Genomic DNA, 25,548 nt, shown 5'->3' on the forward strand with positions numbered 1-25,548 from the left:
TGCGTGGACATTTTTCTTACACCGGTGAAAACTCTCCTAACCTCTTCCTCCTCCTCTTCCTCTGTCATTATAAATCCCTGAGCTGCAGCCTTGGATGTGTTCTTCCCCCTGTGAAAGATAATGTTCTAATTTCTCCAAAAACACTGAGCGTGAGGAAACAGAGAGAGTTGTCATTGTCACTAGGGACTGTGCTGAGTGGTGTCAGGCAGCATCGGTGTGTCCTGGTACAGTCCATACTGTGACAGAGAGGCTAGGACAGGCAGCATCGGTGTGTCCTGGTACAGTCCATACTGGGACAGAGAGGCTAGGACAGGCAGCATCGGTGTGTCCTGGTACAGTCCATACTGGGACAGAGAGGCTAGGACAGGCAGCATCGGTGTGTCCTGGTACAGTCCATACTGGGACAGAGAGGCTAGGACAGGCAGCATCGGTGTGTCCTGGTACAGTCCATACTGGGACAGAGAGGCTAGGACAGGCAGCATCGGTGTGTCCTGGTACAGTCCATACTGGGACAGAGAGGCTAAGACAGGCAGCATCGGTGTGTCCTGGTACAGTCCATACTGGGACAGAGAGGCTAGGACAGGCAGCATCGGTGTGTCCTGGTACAGTCCATACTGGGACAGAGAGGCTAGGACAGGCAGCATCGGTGTGTCCTGGTACAGTCCATACTGGGACAGAGAGGCTAGGACAGGCAGGGAAATAGACTGAACACCCTTCCCACGTCCTAGTTCATGTCCATTTCTTAGTTCTCACTGATCTGCCAGGTATGTTGCTTTCCCTCATCCAGTACTTTTAGTAGCAGTCAGGGCCGTAACCCCCCCATCCAAGACATTTTAAGAAAGTTGAAGCTCATTTACTACATTTCTTTACAATTTAAAAACAAAAAATATATATTTGGAATACAGCAAAAACTACCCCAACCATTATTTGATTGCTGTAGCTCCATTCACCTCAGTCGATCAACAAACATCTAGCCTATTAGCTATACAATCAGCCGCTACAAATTAACTCACATTAACTCAGCATTGGGATTCAAATCTATAATTTAATACGTACAGTAGGATCTGTTTGCAGAAAAAGTACAATAAAAACACACTTTTTGCCATGGGCTGGGGATCATTTGTTGCAGTTTTTAAGCTAATTTCCTGTAATTCTACAATTTGTTCCATGAGATGTCATGTTAATATGATATAAAAATCTATGGGGCACCCCTAGAGGTCAGGGCCCATAGGCATGTACCCTCCGTGCCCGGTCAGTAATTCACTATGATTACTACAAGTTTAGATAAATTAGTCTAGTTAGTCTAGCAAGCTAACTACAGTTGAAGTCGGAAGTTTACATACACCTTAGCCAAATACATTTAAACTCAGTTTTTCTAATTCCTGACATTTAATCCGAGGAGAAATACCCTGTCTTAGGTCAGTTAGGATCACCACTTTATATTAAGAATGTGAAATGTCAGAATAATAGCAGAGTGAATAATTTATTTCAGCTTTTATTTATTTATTCACATTCCCAGTGGGTCAGAAGTTTACATACACTCAATTAGTATTTGGTAGTATTGCCTTTAAATTGTTATATTAACTTGGGTCAAATTTTTCGGGTAGCCTTCCACAAGCTTCCCACATTAACTTGGGTAAATTTTGGCCCATTCCTCCTGACAGAGCTTGTGTAACTGAGTCAGGTTTGTATGCCTCCTTGCTCGCACATGCTTTTTCAGTTCTGCCCACAAATGTTCTATGGGATTGAGGTCAGGGCTTTGTGATGGCCACTCCAATACCTTGACTTTGTTGTCCTTAAGCCATTTTGCCACAACTTTGGAATTATGCTTGTGGTCATTGTCCATTTGGAAGACCCATTTGCGACCAAGCATTAACTTCCTCACTGATGTCTTGAGCAGTTGCTTCAATATATCCAAATAATTTCCTGCCTCATGATTCCATCTATTTTGTGAATGCACCAGTCCCTCCTGCAGCAAAGCACCCCCACAACATGATGCTGCCACCCCCGTCCTTCACGGTTGGGATGGTGTTCTTTGGCTTGCAAGCCTCCCCCTTTTTCCTCCAAACATAACAATGGTCATTATGGCCAAACAGTTCTATTTTTGTTTCATCAGACCAGAGGACATTTCTCCAGAAAGTACGATCTTTGTCCCCATGTGCAGTTGTAAACTGTAGTCTGGCTTTTTTATGGCGGTTTTGGAGCAGTGGCTTCTTCCTTGCTGAGCGGCCTTTCAGGTTATGTCGATATAGGACTCGTTTCACAGTGGATATAGATACGTTTGTACCTGTTTCCTCCAGCATCTTCACAAGGTCCTTTGCTGTTGTTCTGGGATTGATTTGCACTTTTCGCACCAAAGTACGTTCATCTCTAGGAGACAGAACGCGTCTCCTTCCTGAGCGGTATGACGACTGCGTGGTCCCATGGTGTTTATACTTGTGTACTATTGTTTGTAAAGATGAACGTGGTACCTTCAGGTGTTTGGAATTTCTCCCAAGGATGAAGCAGACTTGTGGGGGTCTACAATTCTTTTTTCTGAGGTCTTGGCTGATTTCTTTTGATTTTCCCATGATGTCAAGCAAAGAGGCACTGAGTTTGAAGGTAGGCCTTGAAATACATTCACAGGTACACCTCCAATTGACTCAAATGATGTCAATCAGCCTATAAGAAGCTTCTAAAGCCATGACATCATTTTCTGGAATTTTCCAAGCTGTTTAAAGGCACAGTCAACTTTAAACTTTAAACTTCTGACCCACTGGAATTGTGATACAGTGAATTACAAGTGAAATAATCTGTCTGTAAACAATTGTTGGAAAAATGACTTGTGTCATGCACAAAGTAGATGTCCTAACCGACTTGCCAAAACTATAGTTTGTTAACAAGAAATTTGGGGACTGGTTAAAAAAAACGAGTTTTAATGACTCCAACCTCAGTGTATGTAAACTTCAACTGTATCTAAAAATCTACTGCCATGGGCTAATTGAGTGGGTGACATATAACAAGAGGAAAACCGCTGATGTACAACTAACTTTCGAAATTGCAACCCTGTGTATTCTACTATTCTAGCCCTCAAGAGGAAGTTAAGACCCCAACTGAGTCCCCCCTCTCCCCAAAAGAAATTGCTGAGGTCTGGACCTGGGTGTTCTCATGTGTATTTACGGCCCTGGTAGCAGTGTCATGAAGTTTAATATAAGCACTTTGATCCTACTATCAAAGTGCATTGATCTACATTGATCTCCAACATTGATTTACAACAGAGTGCTAGACAGTGCAGTGGTGTGAATTGGACCTGTCTGGTCTCCATCTCGTCTTGTCTTGTTTTGGTCCTATCCCTCTCTCTGGGTAGTCATTGGAATGGTGTCAGTGGTGGTTGTAGTTGATGCCTTTGGTAAAGTGAGCCGTCATCTTGCCTGGCAGAATGGAGAATTGGCAAAGACCCCGTGTGTCCCTAATGGCACCCTATTTCCAACATAGTGCACAAGATTTGACCAGAGCTCTATGGGCCCTGGTCAAAAGTAGTGCACAACATAGGGAATAGGGTGCCATTTGGCATGCAGACAGAATCCAGCAGCACACTGGCCATTGTAGTATTTGATTAATTATTAATTAATGGGTCTTAGTTTAACATGGGCTACAGGTTAGATCTGAGTCTTAGTTTAACATGGGCTACAGGTTAGATCTGAATCTTAGTTTAACATGGGATACAGGTTAGATCTGAATCTTAGTTTAACATGGGATACAGGTTAGATCTGAATCTTAGTTTAACATGGGATACAGGTTAGATCTGAGTCTTAGTTTAACATGGGATACAGGTTAGATCTGAATCTTAGTTTAACATGGGATACATGTTAGATCTGAGTCTTAGTTTAACATGTGATACAGGTTAGATCTGAGTCTTAGTTTAACATGGGATACAGGTTAGATCTGAATCTTAGTTTAACATGGGATACAGGTTAGATCTGAGTCTTAGTTTAACATGGGATACAGGTTAGAACTGAGTCTTAGTTTAACATGGGATACAGGTTAGATCTGACACGGAACCCAAACCCTCTCCTACTTCCAGGCTTTTTCTTCTCTGGACTTTATATTGCGATTGGCAACTTTCATAAATTAGGTGCATTACCGCCACCGACCTCGTTCGTCTTTCAGTCACCCACGTTCATATAACCAATGAGGAGATAGCACGTGGGTACTGTGGTGGTTAATTTCTTTACTGTCAAATGAGGAGAGACAAACTTATCACACAAGTCAGAGTTATACTTAAACTAAATCTTTAATAGTGAGAGCTTTGCAATAGCAATGGCTTGTCGACAAATCACCGTTTCTGATGATCCGTTTAGAGCGGCAACATAAAGGTTACTGAGATCTGTCATAGCAAAGATCCACCCCCTAGTCTACATAAAAAACCACAGATGTTTGGAACGAGTCACAAGGTGAGACTTTTTAAATGAGAAAGGAGTATCCCGTAGCCAGATAGCATTCACTATAAATTATCGTTCAGTTTGGTCCCTAAGACGAGGTTCCACTCTCGTTCCTGGTACTTCATAGCACAAAAACACCAACTCATCCAATGGCATAAATCAATTGTCAACTCCAGATACTCCCATCTCATGTAAAACCCATTCTTGACCCCACTCCTGGACAAGCTCACTGAGGGGAGTGAGCCTCTAGGTCATACACTAACCCAGGATAAGTGCAACATCAGAGATGACATACAATGGTTTCAGACACTACCACACACATCCCCCAATGCCAATGGAGGGAGTGACTGGTGCACAGACATTGTGGAGACAAGTAATTGGTTCCCTATTAATTATGCCATCTCTTCACATGGTTTAAGAATAGGTAGACGCATTCACATATGAAGACAATGTTCCCTCCTGTCCTCTTCCCTTTCTGATATTCTGCATAGCACCAGGGACATGTGAAAGACATGTGAAAGCCTGACCTCTCCCCTCTCTGGGCCCCAGGTGACTGAGCCCCAGCTGAGGGAAGAAGTGCAACTGCCAACACCAGAGTCCGAAGGGATACATTCTAATAACAAGTATATCACATAAGCATATTATGCAGATAAGACATCTTAATTATCTATGTTACCCAACTAATTCTGATTCTTCCGCCACAGTACCTGCTTCTATAAACCAATGAGGAGATGGGAGAGGCAGGACTTGCAGCGCGATCTGCGTCACAAATAGAACTGACTTCTATTTTAGCCCTTGGTAACACAGACGCTCGTTGGCGCGCGCGAGCAGTGTGGGTGCAATAATTGAATAATATAGATTTTTAAATGTATTTTGCAACGCTCGCGCACGTGACGTAAACGGTGTAGTCAGCCTGTGAGTCTTAGTTTAACATGGGATACAGGTTAGAACTGGGTCTCAGAGGCTAATCTCTTTAATTATTATCGTTGGAATCATACATGTCCTAACAACCATCAAATAAGTTGTCATTAAGGGATTTATTGTTCTTACACATTGTAGGTTTAAACTATACTCTCAGGCTGTGTCCCAAATGGCACCCTATTCCCTACATAGTGCACTACTTTTGACCAGGGCTCTATGGGGATCAGGGTGCCATTTGGGACAAAACCAATGTGCACTTTTCAATAGGATTCTTCAGGTAAATGCTTGTTGTAAGCATAGAGTTAATTAGGATACTGCCTAAGTGTGGCTTCACCTTGGGGTAGGGACTTATATTTGGCAAAGGCTGCAACACCTCACTCCTCCAGACCTGGTGGCTAACACAGACGAATGAGAGTGGTTAAGAGTTTGGGATGAGGAGTCTGGGGCAGGTGGGGGAGGAGGGTGAGTTTCCCCTTTCTCCTTCCTTCCCTCCCTATCCTCTCTCTCTCTCACTCTCTCTCCCCATATCTCTCTCTCTCTCTTTCCTCTTTCACTCTCTTCTCTCTCTTCTCTCCCCTCCCTCTCCCCATCTTTTTTTCTCTTTCTCTCTCTTACACATAGCCTTGCGGCTGGTGACTTTGAAGTGATGTCTTTGATTAAGGAGTTAATTAAAGAAAAGCTGCTTGTGAGGAGATAGAGAGAGCGAGATAAAGAGAGATAGGAAGAGAGGGGGAAAGACAGGACAAGGAAGAGCGAGAGAGAGAGAGAGAGAGAGAGAGAGAGAGAGAGAGAGAGAGAGAGAGAGAGAGAGAGAGAGAGAGAGAGAGAGTGTGTATGTATGAATTCGGGGTACAATTCTCATCTGGTTCTCAAGTGCCGTGGTGCCATCGCTGAGTGAATTGATTGGATTGGCTGAGCTGGCAGTGGCATATGAGAAGGGCAGTTGCATAGAGTAGGCTGTGGTTCTGTGGATGAGATGAGAGCCTTAGTGCCCAGTGTTAGACTGATGTACTCTGGCCCCTCCACGCCAGCTGTGGGTGGGATGGATGGATGGATGATGAGCAATGACAAATGCATGTACATGGTTTCTCTCTCTTTGTTCTTTTTCTGTCCCTTTGTTTCTCATTTCTCATTTCCTGCCTGACACACACCTCCCCCCTCACCTCTGGGTCTCGCCTGTGTCACCTTCCTACTTCTCACCCACATACACACACACACACACACACACACTTTCTCCCTCACCTTGTCCCTTTTCCAACCCTCCTCCTCACTCCATCCTCCTCTCCCCCCTCCCCTTCCAGCCGGTGTTCTATAAGGGTGTGGCGGGCTCCCAGGTGACCCTGTCCAGCCTGGTGAACCAGAGCAGAGCCATGCTGGAGGAACAGGCCCGCCACCTGCTGACGGAGACAGAGAGGCAGACCATGGGCTACTACGTGGAGGAGTACCGAGACGGACACATAGAGGTGGAGCAACTGGTCATGGCCCTGTTTGAATTGCTCAACACACACGCCAAGGTGAGGAGTGATTGTGGAGAGACAGCGTGGGGTGGGTGTGTGTGGGTGGGTGTGTGGGTGGGTATCTTTTGTTTGTGTGTGTGTATGTGTGTGTGTGTGTGTGTGCGTGAGTGTGCGTGTTTGTGTTTGAGAGAAAGAGCGCGAGAGCACGAGAGAGAGAGACTTAGAATTGTGTGTGCATACATGTGTGCAAGAAACAGAGAAAGACAAATTCCGGTGTGTTTTGCGTGTGTTCGTGTGTGTGTGCATGCGTGTGTCCGTTGTTGTGAGATGCATCGTGTGTTGGGTTCTTGTGTTCCCTCACTCGTAGTGCTTATGGTGATTGCTTGCCTTTTCTCTGTACATCCATCACTTGAATGGCAAGTTTTGTGAGACTTTCTGTGATTTATGTTAAGGCTTTTGTGGTTGCTCAGACATCTGTTTTTCTCAGTATATTAGAAAGCCACTTGTCTTTCTGTCAATGCCCTTGCCCTGCACCTCATATAAAACAATGATTTATCAAATGTATTGAATTCACAATTGGTAAAGTGCTTTAAACAGTGTTGTTTTGTTGCAGTCTGCATTCCTCATGGTCTCCTGATGCATGTTATAGCTCCCTATAACTCTAGAACCCTGTCCCCCCCCCCCCCCCCCCCCCCCCCTCCCAACCCTCCTTTTAGTTCTCCCTGCTATCAGAGGTGCGTGGCCTGGTGACACCCCAGGATCTGGAGCGTTTCGATGGGATGGTGCTGCGCCGCGAGATCCAGGCTTTGAAGGCCCGGCAGGGGGGTGCCAGTGCGGCCGCCCTCCACCCTGACTCCCTCTCCATGGTTTCCTACCCAGATACCCTGGCCTCCTCGTCAGCCAGCTACATGACCTCCACCACCCTCAGCTCAGCACGGGTAGGAAGGCTGGGCTGCAATGGACCCAAACTGTCTGTCTGGCTCTGTCTCTGGCTGGCTATGTTTGTCTGTCTGTCAGGCTGCCGTGTCCGTCTGGCCGTCTGTCTGTATGTCTGTGGGAGTCTGAGTCACTCCTCATTTTTAGGTGTCACTTTTGTCTCGAAGCAGACCGATTTGAAGGTGTCCCTGTTTGATGGGTTGTAGAGGATAGAGCTGTTAGGATGACATATCGCACTTGAAGTGCATGGGGCAAGGACAAGGGTTTCTGCAGGACAGAGGTGCTGTGTCCCAAATGTCACTCTATTCCCTATATAGTACACTACTTTTGACCAGGCTCCTTAAAAAGTAATGCACTAAATATGGAATAGGGTGCCATTTGGGACATAGTCAGGGATGAGAGCACTGTGCCCCTGCTGAGTTGGAAAGGGCTTAAACCAGGGATCATTAACTAGATCCAGCCGAGGGCCGATTTCTTTCTGGAGCGGATGGACAGGGGGCCAGAACATAATTACAAATCATTTGTAGACTGCAAATTGACTGAAATATAATTATTTCAAACCTTGCTTACCTTTGTATAATATCACGTCTCTCTATTATGCATGGGAATACTTGGGAACAGATTTCTTAAATTTAAATCACTTGGAGCTGGTTTTCTGGTGTTTTTACAGTCTTTTATGTCCAACAATGAAAATTCCACATGTATTTTTAAAACCCTGGCCTAAACCCTTCACTAGAGATGAAAGAGACATATTTATCTAGAAACTTCCTCCGTTTAACCCCGACTCCCCCCTCCCTTTTCAAACCCCCAGGAAAGACTGCTGTGGTTGATAGATATGATGGAGGTAGGAGTTGTTGCCAATTCTCTTATTTTACATCGATTTGCAGTGATTCTCTGCCTCTAATTTTGAAGTGAATACGGTTTGGAGTGCTTTAGTCTGCATTCATTTGTCAGGTTGCATAAAGACAATGGATATAACTTTTTCTGTTGATGTGACTGTCCTTTGAACATTTCTGTGTATCCCTGTGTGTGTTGTATGTGTGTGGACATATACTTGTGGGGACCAAAAACATTTACAAATTGGGGACGTTTTGCCGGTCCCCACCATGAAAAAGGCTATTTCTAGGGAGTTTAGGGTTAAGGTTATAATTAGTTTTAGGAGTTAGGGTTAGGAGTTAGGGTTAGGTGTAGGTGTAGGTGTAGGGTTAGGTTTTGGGGTTAGGGACAATATAATTTTGAATTGTGTGTCCCCCACAAGGTTAGTAAAACAAGATTGTGTGTGTCTGCGTATGTGCGCATGTGAGTGTGCGTGCGTTCGGCATACATGAGCATGCATGCTGGTGTGTGCTTGCATGCATGTGTGTGTATGTGTTTCCCTATTCGCAGTGCATACACACACATTGTTTCTGCAGGAGTAATTACAGACAGTCAGACTAAGCTGCTGCTGGCCTGTCCACTATTGATGTCTTCTTCTGGGGCGCAAACCAGAGAACACTACTAACCAGCTAGCTATGTCACACTCAAACACACACACACTCAAACACACACACAGGCATTCACATACACACACACACCAAGGCATGTGCAAACACACACACAGGCATATGCGCACGCACACACACAGACACACAGACTCAATACACTCTGGACAGTTGAGGTAAGCTGCAGCTGTCTTACCATAGTACACCATGGACAAGGCCAGACCTCCAGACCTGTGTGTGTATATGTGTGTGTGTGTGCATGTGTATATGTGTTTGTGTGTGTGTGCGTGTGCATGTGTGTGGTCTGGACTGTGGCCCAGCTTATAGTTGTTTATGCTTGAGTCACAGTTGAATGCTGCTGCTACTGTTTTGTAGAGATTAGTGAGTCTGGGGGATCACAAACATTGGATTTATCAACTAGACACAAAATGAGGTGTACAGTCACAAACCCAATCACATACACACACACACTGACAGCTGATCAAATGCGTGTGCACTCACATACACACACACACTCTCTCTCTCTCTCTCTCTCTGTCACACACGAACACATATAAATAAACAGCTTCCTCTCACCATGCACATGTGCAAGATAGATGGAGGTAAGTACTCCCCGTGGCAATAGTGAGTGTATAATTAGGCTGAATTGGTAGGGTTTTGTTTTGGTACAGGAAGAGTTTAATGAAGGGCACTGCAGCTCTGAACTCACTAACAGTGAACAACATCATGCAGATATCTTTGGTTTCAATTCGTGTGTTTGCACTTTTTGTTGTGTGCCGTGTGTCTGTGCTGAATACCCACCTGTGGTATTGCGTTCCAAGCTTAGAGATTTGAAGGTGCGATATAGAGGTAAAGAGGTGTGTGTTTGCTCTATATCTACCTCCCAAACTTTGAGATTGGAAGGTAGATTTAGAATGATATTGAGTTATTTTTCCTCCCACGGAGAGATGGAACAACTCCTACGAAATGCAATTTGGATCAACATTTGCTTTGGGATAAACAAGCAGCTGTGTTTGTCATCTGTTCACGTACTCTCCCTCGTTCTCCCTCCTCTCTTGCTCTCTCCCTGTCTTTCTTCTCTCTCTCTCTCCCCTCCGCTCTCTCTTCTCTCTATCCCCTCATCTCTCCCCCCCCCCCCTTTCTCTTTTCCCCTCTCTCTCAGAATGACAGTACGGTGGAGAGTAATGGGGGGGATACTCAGGAGAGTCTGGATGCGCTGCCTGACATATCTCTGGTGAGCCTTGCAGTAAGACCCAGACCCACAACCTCATTAAGATGGACAGAGCAGAAGATGGAGGGAGGGATGGAGGGTTAGGGCAAAAAACAACAAGGCTGAGTGAGGGAGAGGAAACAACAGATATGCAGTTTTATATATATAGAGTATATGTAACGGGTGTCGTCGGAAGGAAGAGACCAAGGCGCAGCGTTCTTAGAGTTCCACATAATTTAATCACAAAGTGAAACTAAAACAGGACAAAACAATAAAGAATACAACGACCAAACAGCTTCGATGTACAAACTCCCTGCACACAAACAAAGAACACGATCCCACAAAGAAAGAGGGAAAAGGGCAGCCTAAGTATGATCCCCAATCAGAGACAATGATAGACAGCTGCCTCTGATTGGGAACCACACTCGGCCAGAAACAAAGAAATACAAAACATAGAATTACAGAACATAGAATGCCCACCCAAATCACACACTGACCAAAACAAAATAGAGACATAAAAAGGATCTCTAAGGTCAGGGAGTGACAGTATACATACAGTACCAGTCAAAAGTTTGGACACACCTACTCATTCAAGGGTTTTTCTTTATATTGACTATTTTCTACATTGTAGAATAATAGGGAAGACATCAGAACTATGAAATAACACATATGGGTGTTAAAGAAATCAAAATATATTTTAGATTTTCGATTCTTCAAAGTAGCCACCCTTTGCCTTGATGTCAGTTTTGCACACTCTTGGCATTCTCTCAACCAGATTCACCTGGAATGCTTTTCCAACAGTCTTGAAGGAGTTCCCACATATGCTGAGCACTTGTTGGCGGCTATTCCTTCACTCTGCGATCCAACTCATCCCAAACCATCTGAATTGGGTTGAGGTCGGGTGATTGTGGAGGCCAGGTCATCTGTTGCAGTACTCATCACTCCCCTTGGTCAAATGGCCCTTACACAGGCTGGAGGTGTGTTTGGTCATTGTCCTGTTGAAAAACAAATGATAGTCCCACTAAGCACAAACCAAATGTGATGGCGTATCTCTGCAGAATGCTGTGGTAGCCATGCTGGATAAGTATGCCTTGAATTCTAAATAAATCACTGACAGTGTCACCAGCAAAGCACCCCCACACCATCACAGCTCCTCCTCCATGCTTCACGGTGGGAACCACACATGCGGAGATCATCCGTTCACCTACTCTGCGTCTCACAAAGACACAGTGGTTGGAACCAAAAATCTAAAATCTGGACTTATCAGACCAAAGGACAGATTTCCACCTGTCTAATGTCTATTGCTCATGTTTCTTGGCCCAAGCAAGTCTCTTCTTATTATTGGTGTCCTGTAGTAGTGATTTCTTTGCAGCAATTCGATCACGAATACATGATTCATGCAGCCTCCTCTGAACAGTTGATGTTGAGATGTGTCTGTTACCTGAACTCTGTGAAGCATTTATTTGGGCTGCAATTTCTGAGGCTGGTAATTCTAATGAACTTATCCTCTGCAGTAGAGGTAACTCTGGGTCTTCCTTTCCTGTGGCGGTCCTCATGAGAGCCAGTTTCCTCATGGCGCTCAATGGTTTTTGCAACTGCACTTGGAGAAACTTTCAAAGTTGTTGAACTATTCCAGAGTGACTGACTTCATGTCTTAAAGTAATGATGGACTCGGTCTTTTACCAAATAGGGCTATCTTCTGTATACCACCCCTACATTGTCACAACACAACCGATTGGCTCAAATGCATTACGAAGGAAAGAAATTCCACAAATTAACTTTTAACAAGGCACACCTGTTAATTGAAATTAAATCCAGGTGACTACCTCATGAAGCTGGTAGAGAGAATGCCAAGAATGCAAAGCTGTCATCAAGGCAAAGGGTGGCTACTTTGGAGAATCTCAAATATAAAATACATTTTGATTTGTTTAACACTTTTTTGGTTACTACATGATTCCATATGTGTTATGCCATAGTTCTGATTTCTTCACTATTCTTCTCCAATGTAGAAAATAGTAAAAATAAAGAACAACTCTGGAATGAGTAGGTAGTGTCCAAACTTTTGTCTAGAATTGTATATATATATATATATATATATATATATATATATATATATATATATATATATATATATATATATATATATATATATTAAACAACATTATATGTGTATATATATACCCTTCATCCCTTTCTTTCTTATGGAGGAGTCTGTTTACAGACAGATATTAGTTCACACCTTCTTCCTGTTCCTCCTCTTCTTCCTCCTCTTTCTCCTCCCTCCTTACTAAGGAGGAACTAGTTCTCTGTTTGACACCTGAGGTAAAAGCTATAATCACCTACCACGGTTACCAGAGCAACGGTAACCGATGTTGATGGGAGGTTGTGTTGGTTCCAAGGCGATATAACGTGGGACACAGAAAGCAGAGACTTGAAGAGTCTTAAAAACACTTGAACTCCATTCAGCCAGAACATATTTGTGTTAGTTCTGATTGCTTTCTCTTATAATTTTTTTTTACCAATCACTTCATTCATTCTCTGGCCACTCATGTTGCTGTTTTCGTTGTTCATTTCACCGTTGGTTTTGGTTGGAGGGGAGAGCTTGTTGCCGCGGACTGGGAAGGTGTAGCCTGAGGTTACACAAAGACCATAACTGAGTCCTGGCCTGACTAATTCAGTTGTGTTGAGTTCTGCGGCGTGACAGTGTGTGTGTGTGTGTGTGTGTGTGTGTGTGTGTGTGTGTGTGTGTGTGTGTGTGTGTGTGTGTGTGTGTGTGTGTGTGTGTGTGTGTGTGTGTGTGTGTGTGTGTGGAATGATGAGATGTGCTATAGTATATGAGTGTTTTGTGGGATGAGGGGAATGTGATTTATTTGTTCTCCTCTTACCTTAGGATGAGGTGCACTCCACGTCCGAATCTCCCCCCACCTTCAAACCTCCACCCCCTCCAGGGGTGCAGAGACGCCCCAGCAGACGGGACCAGGTCAAAAAGCTTCCCTCCTCCGAATCCTCCTATTCTGGGCTCTACTTCACCGCCCCCTCCCGTAACCCCCACATTGACCAGAGGGGGGAGCAAGGACCCCCCTCCTCACCCAAGGTCCCCCCCAAAAAGGATCCCTCAGTCCCCCCAAAGAAGGACCCCTCTGCCCCCCCTAAGAAGGAGATGGCAACTGCCCAGCTCTCCATGGTCAACAAGCACCCTATAGGCCCCTTCCCCCGAGTCCAGTCCCCTACTAGGACCACCAAGCCTGCCGCCCCCTCTCCATCTCCACCCCCTCCGCCGCCGCTCACTGCCCCATCCGCACCGCCTCCACTTCCCCACAGCCAGGACAAGTCCTCCCCTGGCTCCAACAAACAGCACTTTGTCATGGTGGAGGTCCATAGGCCCAATGCAGAGTCTGATGTCAACGAGGTGCGGTCACTGCCCCAGGCACGAGGTAAGAGGCATGGGGGACAGCCAGGATTACTGAAGGGAGGAGGTTGGAAGTTGGACTCCGAAAACCATGAGAGCTGATTTGGACGCAAAGGATTGGTTACACAAATAAGAGGAAGTGCATGTCTATGTGTACTCATGGGTGTATGTGTTTCTACCTGAGTGTGTCCCTGTGCCAGTCTCTAACCTCCTGCACCCATCCCCCCACCCCCCAGGTGCCAACCTGTCCCAGCTGTCAGACAGTGGACAGACGCTGAGCGAGGACAGCGGCGTGGACATTGGCGAGTCAGGGCGTTTCAGCAAGGAAAGCAGTCCCCGTCCCGCCCGCATACGCCCCCCACGACATCCCCAGGGGGCAGGAGGGGACACCCCTGCCAAACCGGTGAGGAGGACACACCAGCGGGAAGAGAGAAGACACAGAGAGAGAAAAGAGGGAGATGGATGGAGGGTTGAATGGATGGATGGGTGGATGAATGGATGGATGGATGATGGATGGGTGGGAGCCGAAAGTGAGGGATGACAAGAGGAGAAATAGAGCCGAGTTGTCTTCTGTCACTGCTCCCTTTGTCTTGGAGCTCGTTCTCAATCCTAACTGTGATTTCTTCTCTCTTTGTGCACATCGTTTTTCTTTCTTTGCTCATTGATTCATTTCTGTGTCCTTTCAATGATTTCTCATCCATTCAATCACATCTCATACTGCAGTAGAGGTCTCTCGAGTCCTCTGCCTGTCCCTTTATGCTTATTGCTGATTGGTGGTTGGGTGGAAGGGAAATTGTTGATTCGTTCCAAACTGAATGGGTGGACCAATAGGTAACAAAGGTGCAAAAGAAAAGTGTACATGGTCAGACCAGGCAGACCAGGCTCTCCAAGGTGAATATTTGAGTAAAAAAGCTGAGTTATGTTATCCACCCTCTCTCTCTGTCTTTTTGCAGCCGGGTCTCTTGGAGCCCACCTCCACACTAGTGAGGGTGGCAAAGAGTGCCAGCACCCTCGGCATCGCCATCGAAGGGGGTGCCAACACTCGCCAGCCCCTGCCACGCATCGTCACCATACAGGTGGGTATCAAACAGCCTAAAATCCCTCCATCTCAAGTCACCCCCGAAATGACAGTTTGCCAGGCAATCCCCTGCACCTGTCAGAAATGATCCAACCATGGTACTGTTCTGCGACTCTGAGCTGTCATTGGTCCGTGCCGCCTCCTCTTCGAAATGGCTACGCAGCACAGCCTCTGTGAGATCAGTCTGCGTTTACATGCTGGAAGTAGAGAACTCAAACTGAGAGCTTTTATAGGTTTATAACCTTTAGAACACAAATGTGTCACCCTCAGAGAGTGGGGTCACAGCCAGGGTCTGCCATTCAATGGCAATCCTGGAGCAATCAGGGTTAAGTGCCATGTTCAAGGGCACATCGATAGATGTTTCAACTTGTCGGCTCTGGGATTCAAACTAGCCACCTTTCGGTTACTGACCCAATGCTCTAACCTCTCGAACCACTAGGCTACCTAGCGAGAAATTGCTGCAAAGAGGGAGGGGTTTAGCTTCAAATATTGCAGTAGCCATAGCAACAGGGTCGAACATAAGGTAAGGTCAGATGTCTGTTGGGGGCTAGTTCAAGATGGCCCAAAGATATTTTAGGTATCTCGGATTGTTCTGGCAATTCTGACATAGAAACTCCATTGGGAGGAAGGATGTTTTGATCTGCTTTGTACATTTGTTTTTTTTTTATGATGAAAGTGGCCATTTTAGGCACTTTTTAGACCTATGCATACCTTCTGTTTGACCCTATGATCTGTGAACTGTACATGAAACAGACAACATCTTGGTGACATTATACTTCTTATGTGCTCTCAAATATGGTGGTGCTCATAAAATGGATCAGAACTTTCCAGCCTCTCTGGAAATGTGATGTGCTTGTAGAGTACGTGTATTGTTCCTAATAATGTCTTAAAAAGACAAAATCCAAAATTGTACTCTTGAGATGTTACTATTAATATATTTCATGTTGAATAAATTAATGTGAACATTTTTATTTCTGAATCTAGACATACTACATATGTTAGAACAGTATAATGTCACCAAGATGTTATCTGTATCGTGTACAGTTCTCGGATCATAGGGACTTACAGGAGGTAAGGGCCTAAAATGGCCACTTTCATCATGATAAAAAAAAAGTGGTACATTAATCAAAAGCAGATCAAACATCCTCCCTCCCAATTAAGTTAATACATGAAAATGAACAATCTGAGATACCCCAAATGTTATCGGGCTACGCTGGCGTTGGAATCACCCTTTCGCCTTTTACCCTTGCCAGGTGCTTGACATGAATGGACTACTCTAAGAGTACATCAAAAATGTTTTTGACTTGTTCCAAGCACCCTTTCACTTGTTTACGCAAGAAGATACAAGTTGAGCATGTTCTCTCCCTTTACCTGAAAGAGTACATCCACTGAGAGCACTGACCATTATGTGGAATAAAAGTGTTGCCACCTTGGCTGAAGGCCACAGCTATAAGAAGCTGAGGGTAATAACAGTGAGTCTGGCTGTAGCTCTGTTCTGCTCTGATTTGTCTGTGCCTCTATTTATTAGCATAAAGACTGAGGAGAGAGGAGGGCTGGGGAGGGAGCTGTGCTGTTCTCTGGAGTTCAGTGAACCACTGAAAGCCCCAGCTCGAAAGATGCTTTGGTGAGACCGGCGTGAAAGGCTAATGAAAAATAAAAGAGCCACTGATTGCGAGGAGAGCGACAAAGGCTCTTGCTGGGAAATCAGCATATTCAAAATCAAAGAGAGCAAGAGAGTGAGGGGGAGAGAGGGAGGGGTGAGAGATATACAGAGACAGAAGAGAATATGTTATACTGTGTTAATAATAAAGGGGACGCGGACTGAGAAAGGGTGCAGAGAAGGGGAGATAGGGGAGGAAGAGAGAGAGAGGCGGGCTAGCGACAGACAGGCATGAGTGGGTTTTAATTCCAGGACCGTAGCTCTCCTCATCAACGGCTGTAATGGAAATGCACAGACAAAATGCATGAGCCATGATATATGGACGTGCTCTCCTCGCTTTTGTCTCATCCTCCTTTCTCTTTATTTATGTGCTTTTTTTTTCGCTTTTCACTATCTTAGTAGTTGGGAGTCGGCACAAAGTATCCGAGCGTGCTCGCCAACCAGGCTGATTTTCATATCAACGTGGCGCTGCCACGCTCCCCTACTATGACATCACAGTGTCCACAATCAGTCACCGGGGACACGGCCTCATCAGCATCGATATTAGTTGGGGGTCGGGGGGGGGGGGTCGGATGGTCCAATCATAACCTTTCCCATTCCACTGTAGCTCCAGTGAAGAACCCTTGCCATTATCAGCGAGGTTAATATGGGACTGGGCATTAATTGGCTCGAAATCACCTATAGAACTATGCGTCCCAAATGGCTCCTTGTTTCCTATGTAGTGCACTACCTTTGACCAAAGCACATCCTTGGGACGCACACTTTGTCCCGGACTCAGAGCTACAAGCCTTATCAATCACTGTAAACAGGGCTCACATCATACCCTAGCAACATTCCTGAACGATTGCTTACTCACACGTATACACATATAGAGTGTTCACCCCCGTTCACAACACCGAAGACGTTTATTTCATTCAGGATAATACATTTGGGAATCATTTGGGGATCAATCATCATCTAGATCCGTCTGGTGCTCCCCGGGCCCTGTACAGCACTACAATAGTCTTTTAGTAGTAACGTTAGTTTTCCTCTTGTAGCTTCAGTCTCCCAGGTCAGCGCAGTCCACGATGTGGTGAACGTTCCAGGCCAGTAGCCCTGTAGAGTGAAGGCGCCGCTGCGGCCACTATCACTCCATACCACGCACCCTGAGCTGCTGCTGCAGTCCCTATCACAGCCATCTCCATGTCGCTCCAGTGGCCGGGGGTAATTGTGGCCGGCTCAGTAAAAAAAGAGAACCAATAATGCTCTAAATAACAGAACGTATAGTGATAATCATGCTGATAATGCATGAGATTTAAGGGACTGGAACTGTGGTGAGAGATGAGATCACAAAGGTCCTTTTGCCTCCTGGTTCGTTAGCAGTTGTAATGGTGACCAATCGCCAACGAGCATTTGACATCTGTTTGTGCTCTCTTTATCACTCATTTTGTTGGTCTTCCTCTCTCTCGCTCTCTCTCTCCTCCCCCAATCTCTTTCTTTCTCTCAGAGGGGCGGTTCGGCGCATAACTGCGGGCAGCTGCGGGTGGGTCAGGTGATCCTGGAGGTGAACGGGATTTCCCTGAGGGGCCGGGAGCACAGGGACGCCGCACGCCTCATCGCAGAGGCCTTCAAGACCAACGAGAGGGACCACGTGGACTTCCTGGTCACTGAGTTCAACGTGGCGCTATAGGAGGAAGTAGAGGAGGTAGAGAGAGACTTGTCATGGAGAAAGAAGGGATGAGGTATAGGCACGGCAGAGGTAGAGAGGAGAGGGGGGCTGTTGGGGCAAAGTGGTATAGGCCTACATACTGTATTTTACATGGGTTTATCTACCAACTACCCTTGGTCCCTCCACCTTAGTATCCTCCAGTTTAATTCAAGCTTTAGCCCACACAACTAGACACGGATACAGTTGCACTCTAAGTTGAGTTGCACCCATGAGATTTCGGTAACACTTTACTTGACAGCCAGTTTCATGACACATTCATAACCATGTCATATGTCATGACAGCTGACATAACGTGTCATAACCTGTCATAATATGGTCATAACACTGTCATGACCCATACAGTTACACATGTTGTGATATATATTGTGTTATTTTATGGCTGGTTATAAGAGTGCCAAAACCCACATTTATTCAATTTAGTTTTTTCCCTGCCCATAAGTTTCCTTTCATTTGAAAGTGTGTTTCTTAAATCCTTTGTTTTAAAATAACTTTATGGCACTGTCAAGAAGCATTATGACCATCCTGTGTCACTTTACTTGAACTAAGAAAATACACTTTATGACACTGTCAAGAAGCATTACGACCATCTTAATCATATAAGCCAGATAGGCCTATCACGTACGTGCCCTTATATCAGTCATCAGTCAAAAAGAGGGTGTCTTGTCCTGCTCCTTCATTCATCCCATTCATCAGCAACAGAGTATTGGGGTAGGTGCATGTCTGACATCAACATGTTTGCAATAACAATGATAATTTAAAAACAAAATATATAAACTCAGCAAAAAAAGAAACGTCCTCTCACTGTCAACTGTGTATATTTTCAGCAAACTTAACATATGTAAATATTTGTATGAACATAACAAGATTCAACAACTGAGACATAAACTGAACAAGTTCCACAGACATGTGACTAACAGAAATGGAATAATATGTCCCTGAACAAAGGGGGGGTCAAAATCAAAAGTAACAGTCAGTATTTGGTGTGGCCACCAGCTGCATTAAGTACTGCAGTGCATCTCCTCCTCATCGACTGCACCAGATTTGCTAGTTCTTGCTGTGAGATGTTACCCCACTATTCCACCAAGGCACCTGCAAGTTCCCAGACATTTCTGGGGGGGAATGGCCCTAGCCCTCACCCTCCGATCCAACAGGTCCCAGGCGTGCTCAATGGGATTGAGATCTGGGCTCTTCGCAGGCCATGGCAGAACACTGACATTCCTGTCTTGCAGGAAATCACACACAGAATGAGCAGTATGGCTGGTGGCCATGCTGGAGGGTCATGTCAGGATGAGCCAACAGGAAGGGTACCACATGAGGGAGGAAGATCTCTTCCCTGTAACACACAGCGTCGAGATTGCCTGCAATGACAACAAGCTCAGTCCGATGATGCTTTGACTCACCGCCTCAGGCCATGACGGACCCTCCACCTCCAAATCGATGCCACTCCAGAGTACAGGCCTCGGTGTAACGCTCATTCCTTCGATGATAAACGCAAATCCGACCATCACCCCTGGTGAGACAAAACCGCGACTCGTCAGTGAAGAGCACTTTTTGCCAGTCCTGTCTGGACCAGCGACGGTGGGTTTGTGCCCATAGGCGACGTTGTTGCCGGTGATGTCTGGTGAGGACCTGCCTTATAACAGGCCTACAAGCCCTCAGTCCAGCCTCTCTCAGCCTATTGCGGACAGTCTGAGCACTGATGGAGGGATTGTGCGTTCCTGGTGTAACTCAGCAGTTGTTGTTGCCATCCTGTACCTGTCCCACAGGTGTGATGTTCGGATGTACCGATCTTGTGCAGGTGTTGTTACCCGTGGTCTGCCACTTCGAGGATGATCAGCTGGCTGTCCTGTCTCCCTATAGCGCTGTCTTAGGCGTCTCATAGTACGGACATTGAAATGTATTGCCCTGGCCACATCTGCAGTCCTCATGCCTCCTTGCAGCATTCCTAAGGCACGTTCACGCAGATGAGCAGGGACCCTGGGCATCTTTCTTTTTGTGTTTTTCAGAGTCAGTAGAAAGGCCTCTTTTTAGTGTCCTAAATTTTCAGAACTGTGGCCTTAATTGTGTACCGTCTGTAAGCTGTTAGTGTCTTCACGACCGTTCCACAGGTGCATGTTCATTCATTGTTTATGGTTCATTGAACAAATATGGGAAACAGTGTTTAACTTCTTATGGCTGCAGCCCGAGGCCGCCCACAATATGACAACAGCCAGCTCAGGTGCAGGGCGCGAAATTCAAAATATATTGTTTTTAAATATTGAACTTTCACACATTAACAAGTCCAATACAGCAAATGAAAGGTACACATCTTGTGAATCCAGCCAACATGTCCGATTTTTAAAATGTTTTACAGCGAAAACAGCACGTATATTTATGTTAGCTCACCACCAAATACAAAAAAAGGACAGACATTTTTCACAGCACAGGTAGCATGCACAAAGCCAACCTAATTAACCAAGAACCAACCAAACTAACCAACAAACAACTTCATCAGATGACAGTCTTATAACATGTTATACAATAAATCTATGTTTTGTTCGAAAAATGTGCATATTTCAGGTATAAATCATAGTTTACATTGCAGCTACAATCAGAAACTGCACCGAAAGCAGACAGAATAATTACAGACACCAACGTCAAATACCTAATTACTCATCATAAAACATTTCTGAAAAATACATAGTGTACAGCAAATGAAAGACAGGCATCTTGTGATTCCAGCCATTATTTCCGATGTATTAAGTGTTTTACAGCGAAAACACAATATAGCGTTATATTAGCTTACCACAATAGCCAGAAAGACAAGCCATTTCCCAGCAGTAAAAGTTAGCGATCGTAACAAACCAGCAAAGGATATATAATTTTTGACTAACCTTGATATTCTTTATCAGATGACAGTCCTATAACATCAGGTTATACATACACTTATGTTTTGTTCGAAAATGTGCATATTTAGAGCTGAAATCAGTGGTTATACATGTTGCTATCTTAGCTACTTTTTCCACAACGTCTAAATAGCAACGATATTTTTCTGACACGTTTTCTGACACATATTCTGACCAAATAGCTATTCATAAACATAACTAAAAAATACATGTTGTATAGGAAATGATAGATCCATTAGTTCTTAATGAAATCGCAGTGTTAGAATTCTAAAAAATAACTTCATTACGACATCCAGCTTCGGTATAGCTGAGTACCCCAAAGTTGGGCGCCGGCGACTAGTTCACATGCACGACAGATATATGAAATAGCATTATAAAATGTTTCTTACTTTTGGTGATCTTCCATCAGAATGTTGGACAAGGTGTCCTTTGTCAAGAACAATCGTTGTTTGGATTTAGAACGTTCATTTTCCCTCTTGAATTAGCAAGCGCACTTGCCAAGTGGCTCGAAGCTCTCCCTGTCAACAAACGGAAGAGAACGGAACACGGCAAAACTCCCGAAAAATGTTCAATAATCTCATGAAACTATATTGAAAAAACATACTTTACGATGATATGGTTACATGTATCAAATAAAATCAAAGCCGGAGATATTAGTCGCCTATAACGGCAGCTAAACAGAAGGCAAATCCAAGTCCCCTTTCGTGCTCTCCAGAAAACAGGAAATGGGCGGACACGTCATACAAAGAGCTTGTGTTCCACTTCAGACCAAGATAAACACGAAATTTCTTCTCTCACCGCCTCTTGACATCCAGGGGAAGGTGTATGAAGTGCACGTATACTAATACGTATCATGCCCATGTATAGGCAGGAAGTAGAACAGAGCATCGATTTCAGACTTTCCACTTCCTGGTCAGGAAGTTTGTGCCAAAGGAGTTCTGTTTGACTCACAGATATAATTCAAACGGTTTTAGAAACTAGAGAGTGTTTTCTATCCAATAGTAATAATAATATGCATATTGTACGAGCAAGAATTGAGTACGAGGCCGTTTGAAATGGGCACCTTTTATCTGGCTACTCAATACTGTCCCTGCAGCCCAAACAGGTTAAACCCTTTACAATGAAGATCTGTGAAGTTATTTGGATTTTTACAAATTATCTTTGAAAGATACTGTTCTGAAAAAGGGATGTTTCTTTTTTTGCTGAGTTTACAATATAAACATACTGTTGACACGTAGGCTATGGTTTAATGGAATGTTTTGCCTTGTGTGGTAGGTTATGTGAGTTTTGACACTCTTATGTAGCTGTCATAACCAGCCATAGAATAACGCAATATATGTCAACACAGGTCTAGATATATGTGTCATGACAGTGTTATGACATATTATGACATGGTAATGACCGTGTCATAATATGTTATGGCGCTGGGTGTCAAGTAAAGTGTTACCGAGATTTCTCCCGTGGATCATGGACTTCCACCGTCCTTGTGACCTTGGTTTGTGGGATACTCCCTGTAGTAGTCCCTTCTCTTGCCTGTGTGTCTCTATATCTCATGTGCTATCACTCTTTCTGTGTTGGCTAGTGGCTACATTCTGTGGATCTCAATTGGACACTTGGACAATGAGGCCATCGGCACTAGAGCTCTAGCTGAAGATGTGCTCCTACAGTGGTCAGTCTGCAGTCGGTGTCTACTAATCCATGTCGGTCTGAGAGACAACCGCACACGTTAGAGGCACCGGCTGTGTCCCACACGGCACTCTATTCCGATATAGTGCACTACCTTTGACCAGAACCCTATGGGCCCTGGTCAAAAGTAGTGCACTAAATAGGGAACAGGGTGGGACGCATGCTCGCTTTCCTTCCAGCAGAGAGGAAGAGGCAGGTGAAAACACCATTTTCCAATGCCATTTTGTTTTTGTATATGTACAAATGAACAAATGTACATACAACAAAAAAATATATATAAAGATAATCTATGAATTATAAAAACCTAATCTTATATGCTTAAAAAAATAGAATACTTCAAAGTGTAACTGTTAAGTCGCTTAATCGCTCCGCTTTTCTGCAAACATGTCCTCAAGTGAAGAGTAATGGAGATGATTGTGATTTAATTGCCCTCTCTGGCAACGCTAGTGTTTGTGTTTGCGCAGAGGGCTTGCTGGGACCTGTGTCACCTAGTAATTACTATGCCTAAGAAGTGGTAATGAGGCATTGGGGAAAAGGAACTGCTACAGAAGCTCTCTTTGAGACACACTCCCAGAACACACACGTGGACCAGCACACACACGCAGGCATGCCGTCTTACCACACACACACACACTCTCTCACACGCACACACATACTCTCTCACACGCACACACACTCTCTCTCACACACACACACAAACACACACCCGCATACATACATACGGGAATGAGGAGGGAGTCATGCCAATCAGAAAGAAGAGAGGAAGGAGGAACAAGAGGATTATTTTTTTTCCTCTTTGAGAGAGAGAGGGGGAAAGGGGGTGTGCAAGGTAGTGATGGGAAGTTTGTCTCTTTTATTGACTAAGATTTTTTCAACTCGTTCAGTCAAAAGAACAAATTGTTCGACTCATTTCGTTAATTTGAGTCTGTAATGCCCAGAGCACATAGGACCTTCTAACACCGAGCGATTAACTGAAAAATCGAAAGAGTCATAATTCGACAAGTCTCTTGTTCACATCTCGTTCACCATAGCGGGCTTATTGGAGCTGTCATTTGTGACTGAGACATGTAAACGTGTGCTATAAACAATGTACATTAGGCATACAAATAAGATTAGCCTATTTCTTCATACATTTGAAATGAGGTGTGGTTGTGGCCGGTCTAGATTGTGAAGGACTCTTAAATGACTGAGGGTGATAAGCACAATGTCATTCGTGAACTGCAGCCCCCCCCCCCCCCCCCCCCCCCCCCCCCCCCCCCCAACGATTTGTTCTCGAGTTCGAGTTTGTTGAGCAGAGCCTGTGTATGTTTTGGTTCTACAAATCTGTGTCCATCATAACATTCAATAATCAATTAATTGCATTCATTATTGGAATCAATTATCAGTTCTAAATATGTTTTTTTCTTCTCTATACTCGTGATCTATTTCCCTACGCACATGACAGAGAGTTGGGGGTCGGCGCACGTCTCTGGAGCCAGAGACGCTGAGCCGGAGGAGCGTGTATTAAAGGGGAATTTCACCCTGGGGGAATCTGAGCTTGTTTTCATTATGTCTGCTGCATTTCGAGGACAGTGAGATGTAATTGCCCAGGAGAAAGGCAGGTCAGGGATTCACACGCTGAATGATACAACCAATGAAGACTTCCGGTGTATTGGGGGGGGGGGGGGGGGGTTGTCCTTTTTCAATAAAAAAACAAGAAGTCTTTCAGCGATATTCCTATCGGCAGATTCATTTCTAAATATACAAGCAGTCACATTTCAACATGAATTTGATGATGGAGCATCTATTAGCTACATGGTGACATTCAACCATACATGTTTCAACCGGAATATAGTGAAGAGGATTCTAAATAAAGAGTTGGATTTTGTAACGTTCGTCTATTTCTTCCTCCTCCTCGGATGAGGAGAGGCGAGAAGGATCGGACCAAAATGCAGCGTAGGTGGAATACATGATGAAATTTATTTAAACAAGACGACGAACACGAAGAACACTTGAATAACTACAAAATAATAAACGATGTGAACAAACCTGAACTAGAGAACATAACGCACTAACAGGAACGAACACATACACGCACGAAAACGAAACAGTCCTGTGTGGTGCGACATACACAGACACAGGAACAATCACCCACAAACAAACAGTGAGAACAGCCTACCTTAATATGGTTCTCAATCAAAGGAAACGTCCCTGATTGAGAACCATATAAGGCTAATAGAAAAGAACCCAACATAGAAACACATAACATAGAATGCCCACCCCAACTCACGCCCTGACCATACTAAACAAATACAAAAACAAAGGAAAACAGGTCAGGAACGTGGCAGAACCCCCCCCCCCCCCCCCCTCAAGGTGCGAACTCCGAGCGCACCACCTAAAATCTAGGGGAGGGTCTGGGTGGGCATCTGTCCACGGTGGCGGCTCTGGCTCAGGACGTGGTCCCCACCCCACCATAGTCAATCCCCGCTTCCGTAACCTCCTCCTAATGACCACCCTCCAAATTAACCCCACTGGATTAAGGGGCAGCACTGGACTAAGGGGCAATACAGGAATGAGGGGCAACACCGGAATGAGGGGCAGCTCCGGACTGAGGGGCAGCTCCGGACTGAGGGGCAGCTCCGGACTGCGGGGCAGCTCCGGACTGAGGGGCAGCTCCGGACTAGCTGACGGCTCTGGCTGGTCATGGCTGGCTGACG

At 45.0% G+C, this 25,548-nt stretch overlaps 1 protein-coding gene across 1 annotated transcript in view; it reads left to right on the plus strand.

Moving 5' to 3' along the window:
• LOC129863850 (whirlin-like) overlaps positions 1–24,080 on the plus strand; it is a 131,870-nt gene extending 107,790 nt beyond the window's left edge. The window contains exons 6-12 of the mRNA XM_055936182.1: positions 6,644–6,856; positions 7,516–7,737; positions 10,379–10,450; positions 13,317–13,860; positions 14,072–14,238; positions 14,789–14,911; positions 18,060–24,080. Of these exons, the coding sequence (XP_055792157.1) occupies positions 6,644–6,856; positions 7,516–7,737; positions 10,379–10,450; positions 13,317–13,860; positions 14,072–14,238; positions 14,789–14,911; positions 18,060–18,242 (1,524 nt within the window). The 3' untranslated portion in view covers positions 18,243–24,080. The remainder of the gene's footprint in view (positions 1–6,643; positions 6,857–7,515; positions 7,738–10,378; positions 10,451–13,316; positions 13,861–14,071; positions 14,239–14,788; positions 14,912–18,059) is intronic.
• The last annotated feature ends 1,468 nt before the right edge of the window (positions 24,081–25,548 follow it).

The sequence above is a fragment of the Salvelinus fontinalis genome, chromosome 10 (genome assembly GCF_029448725.1).
Source record: "Salvelinus fontinalis isolate EN_2023a chromosome 10, ASM2944872v1, whole genome shotgun sequence".
Classification (NCBI taxonomy): Eukaryota; Metazoa; Chordata; class Actinopteri; order Salmoniformes; family Salmonidae; genus Salvelinus; species Salvelinus fontinalis.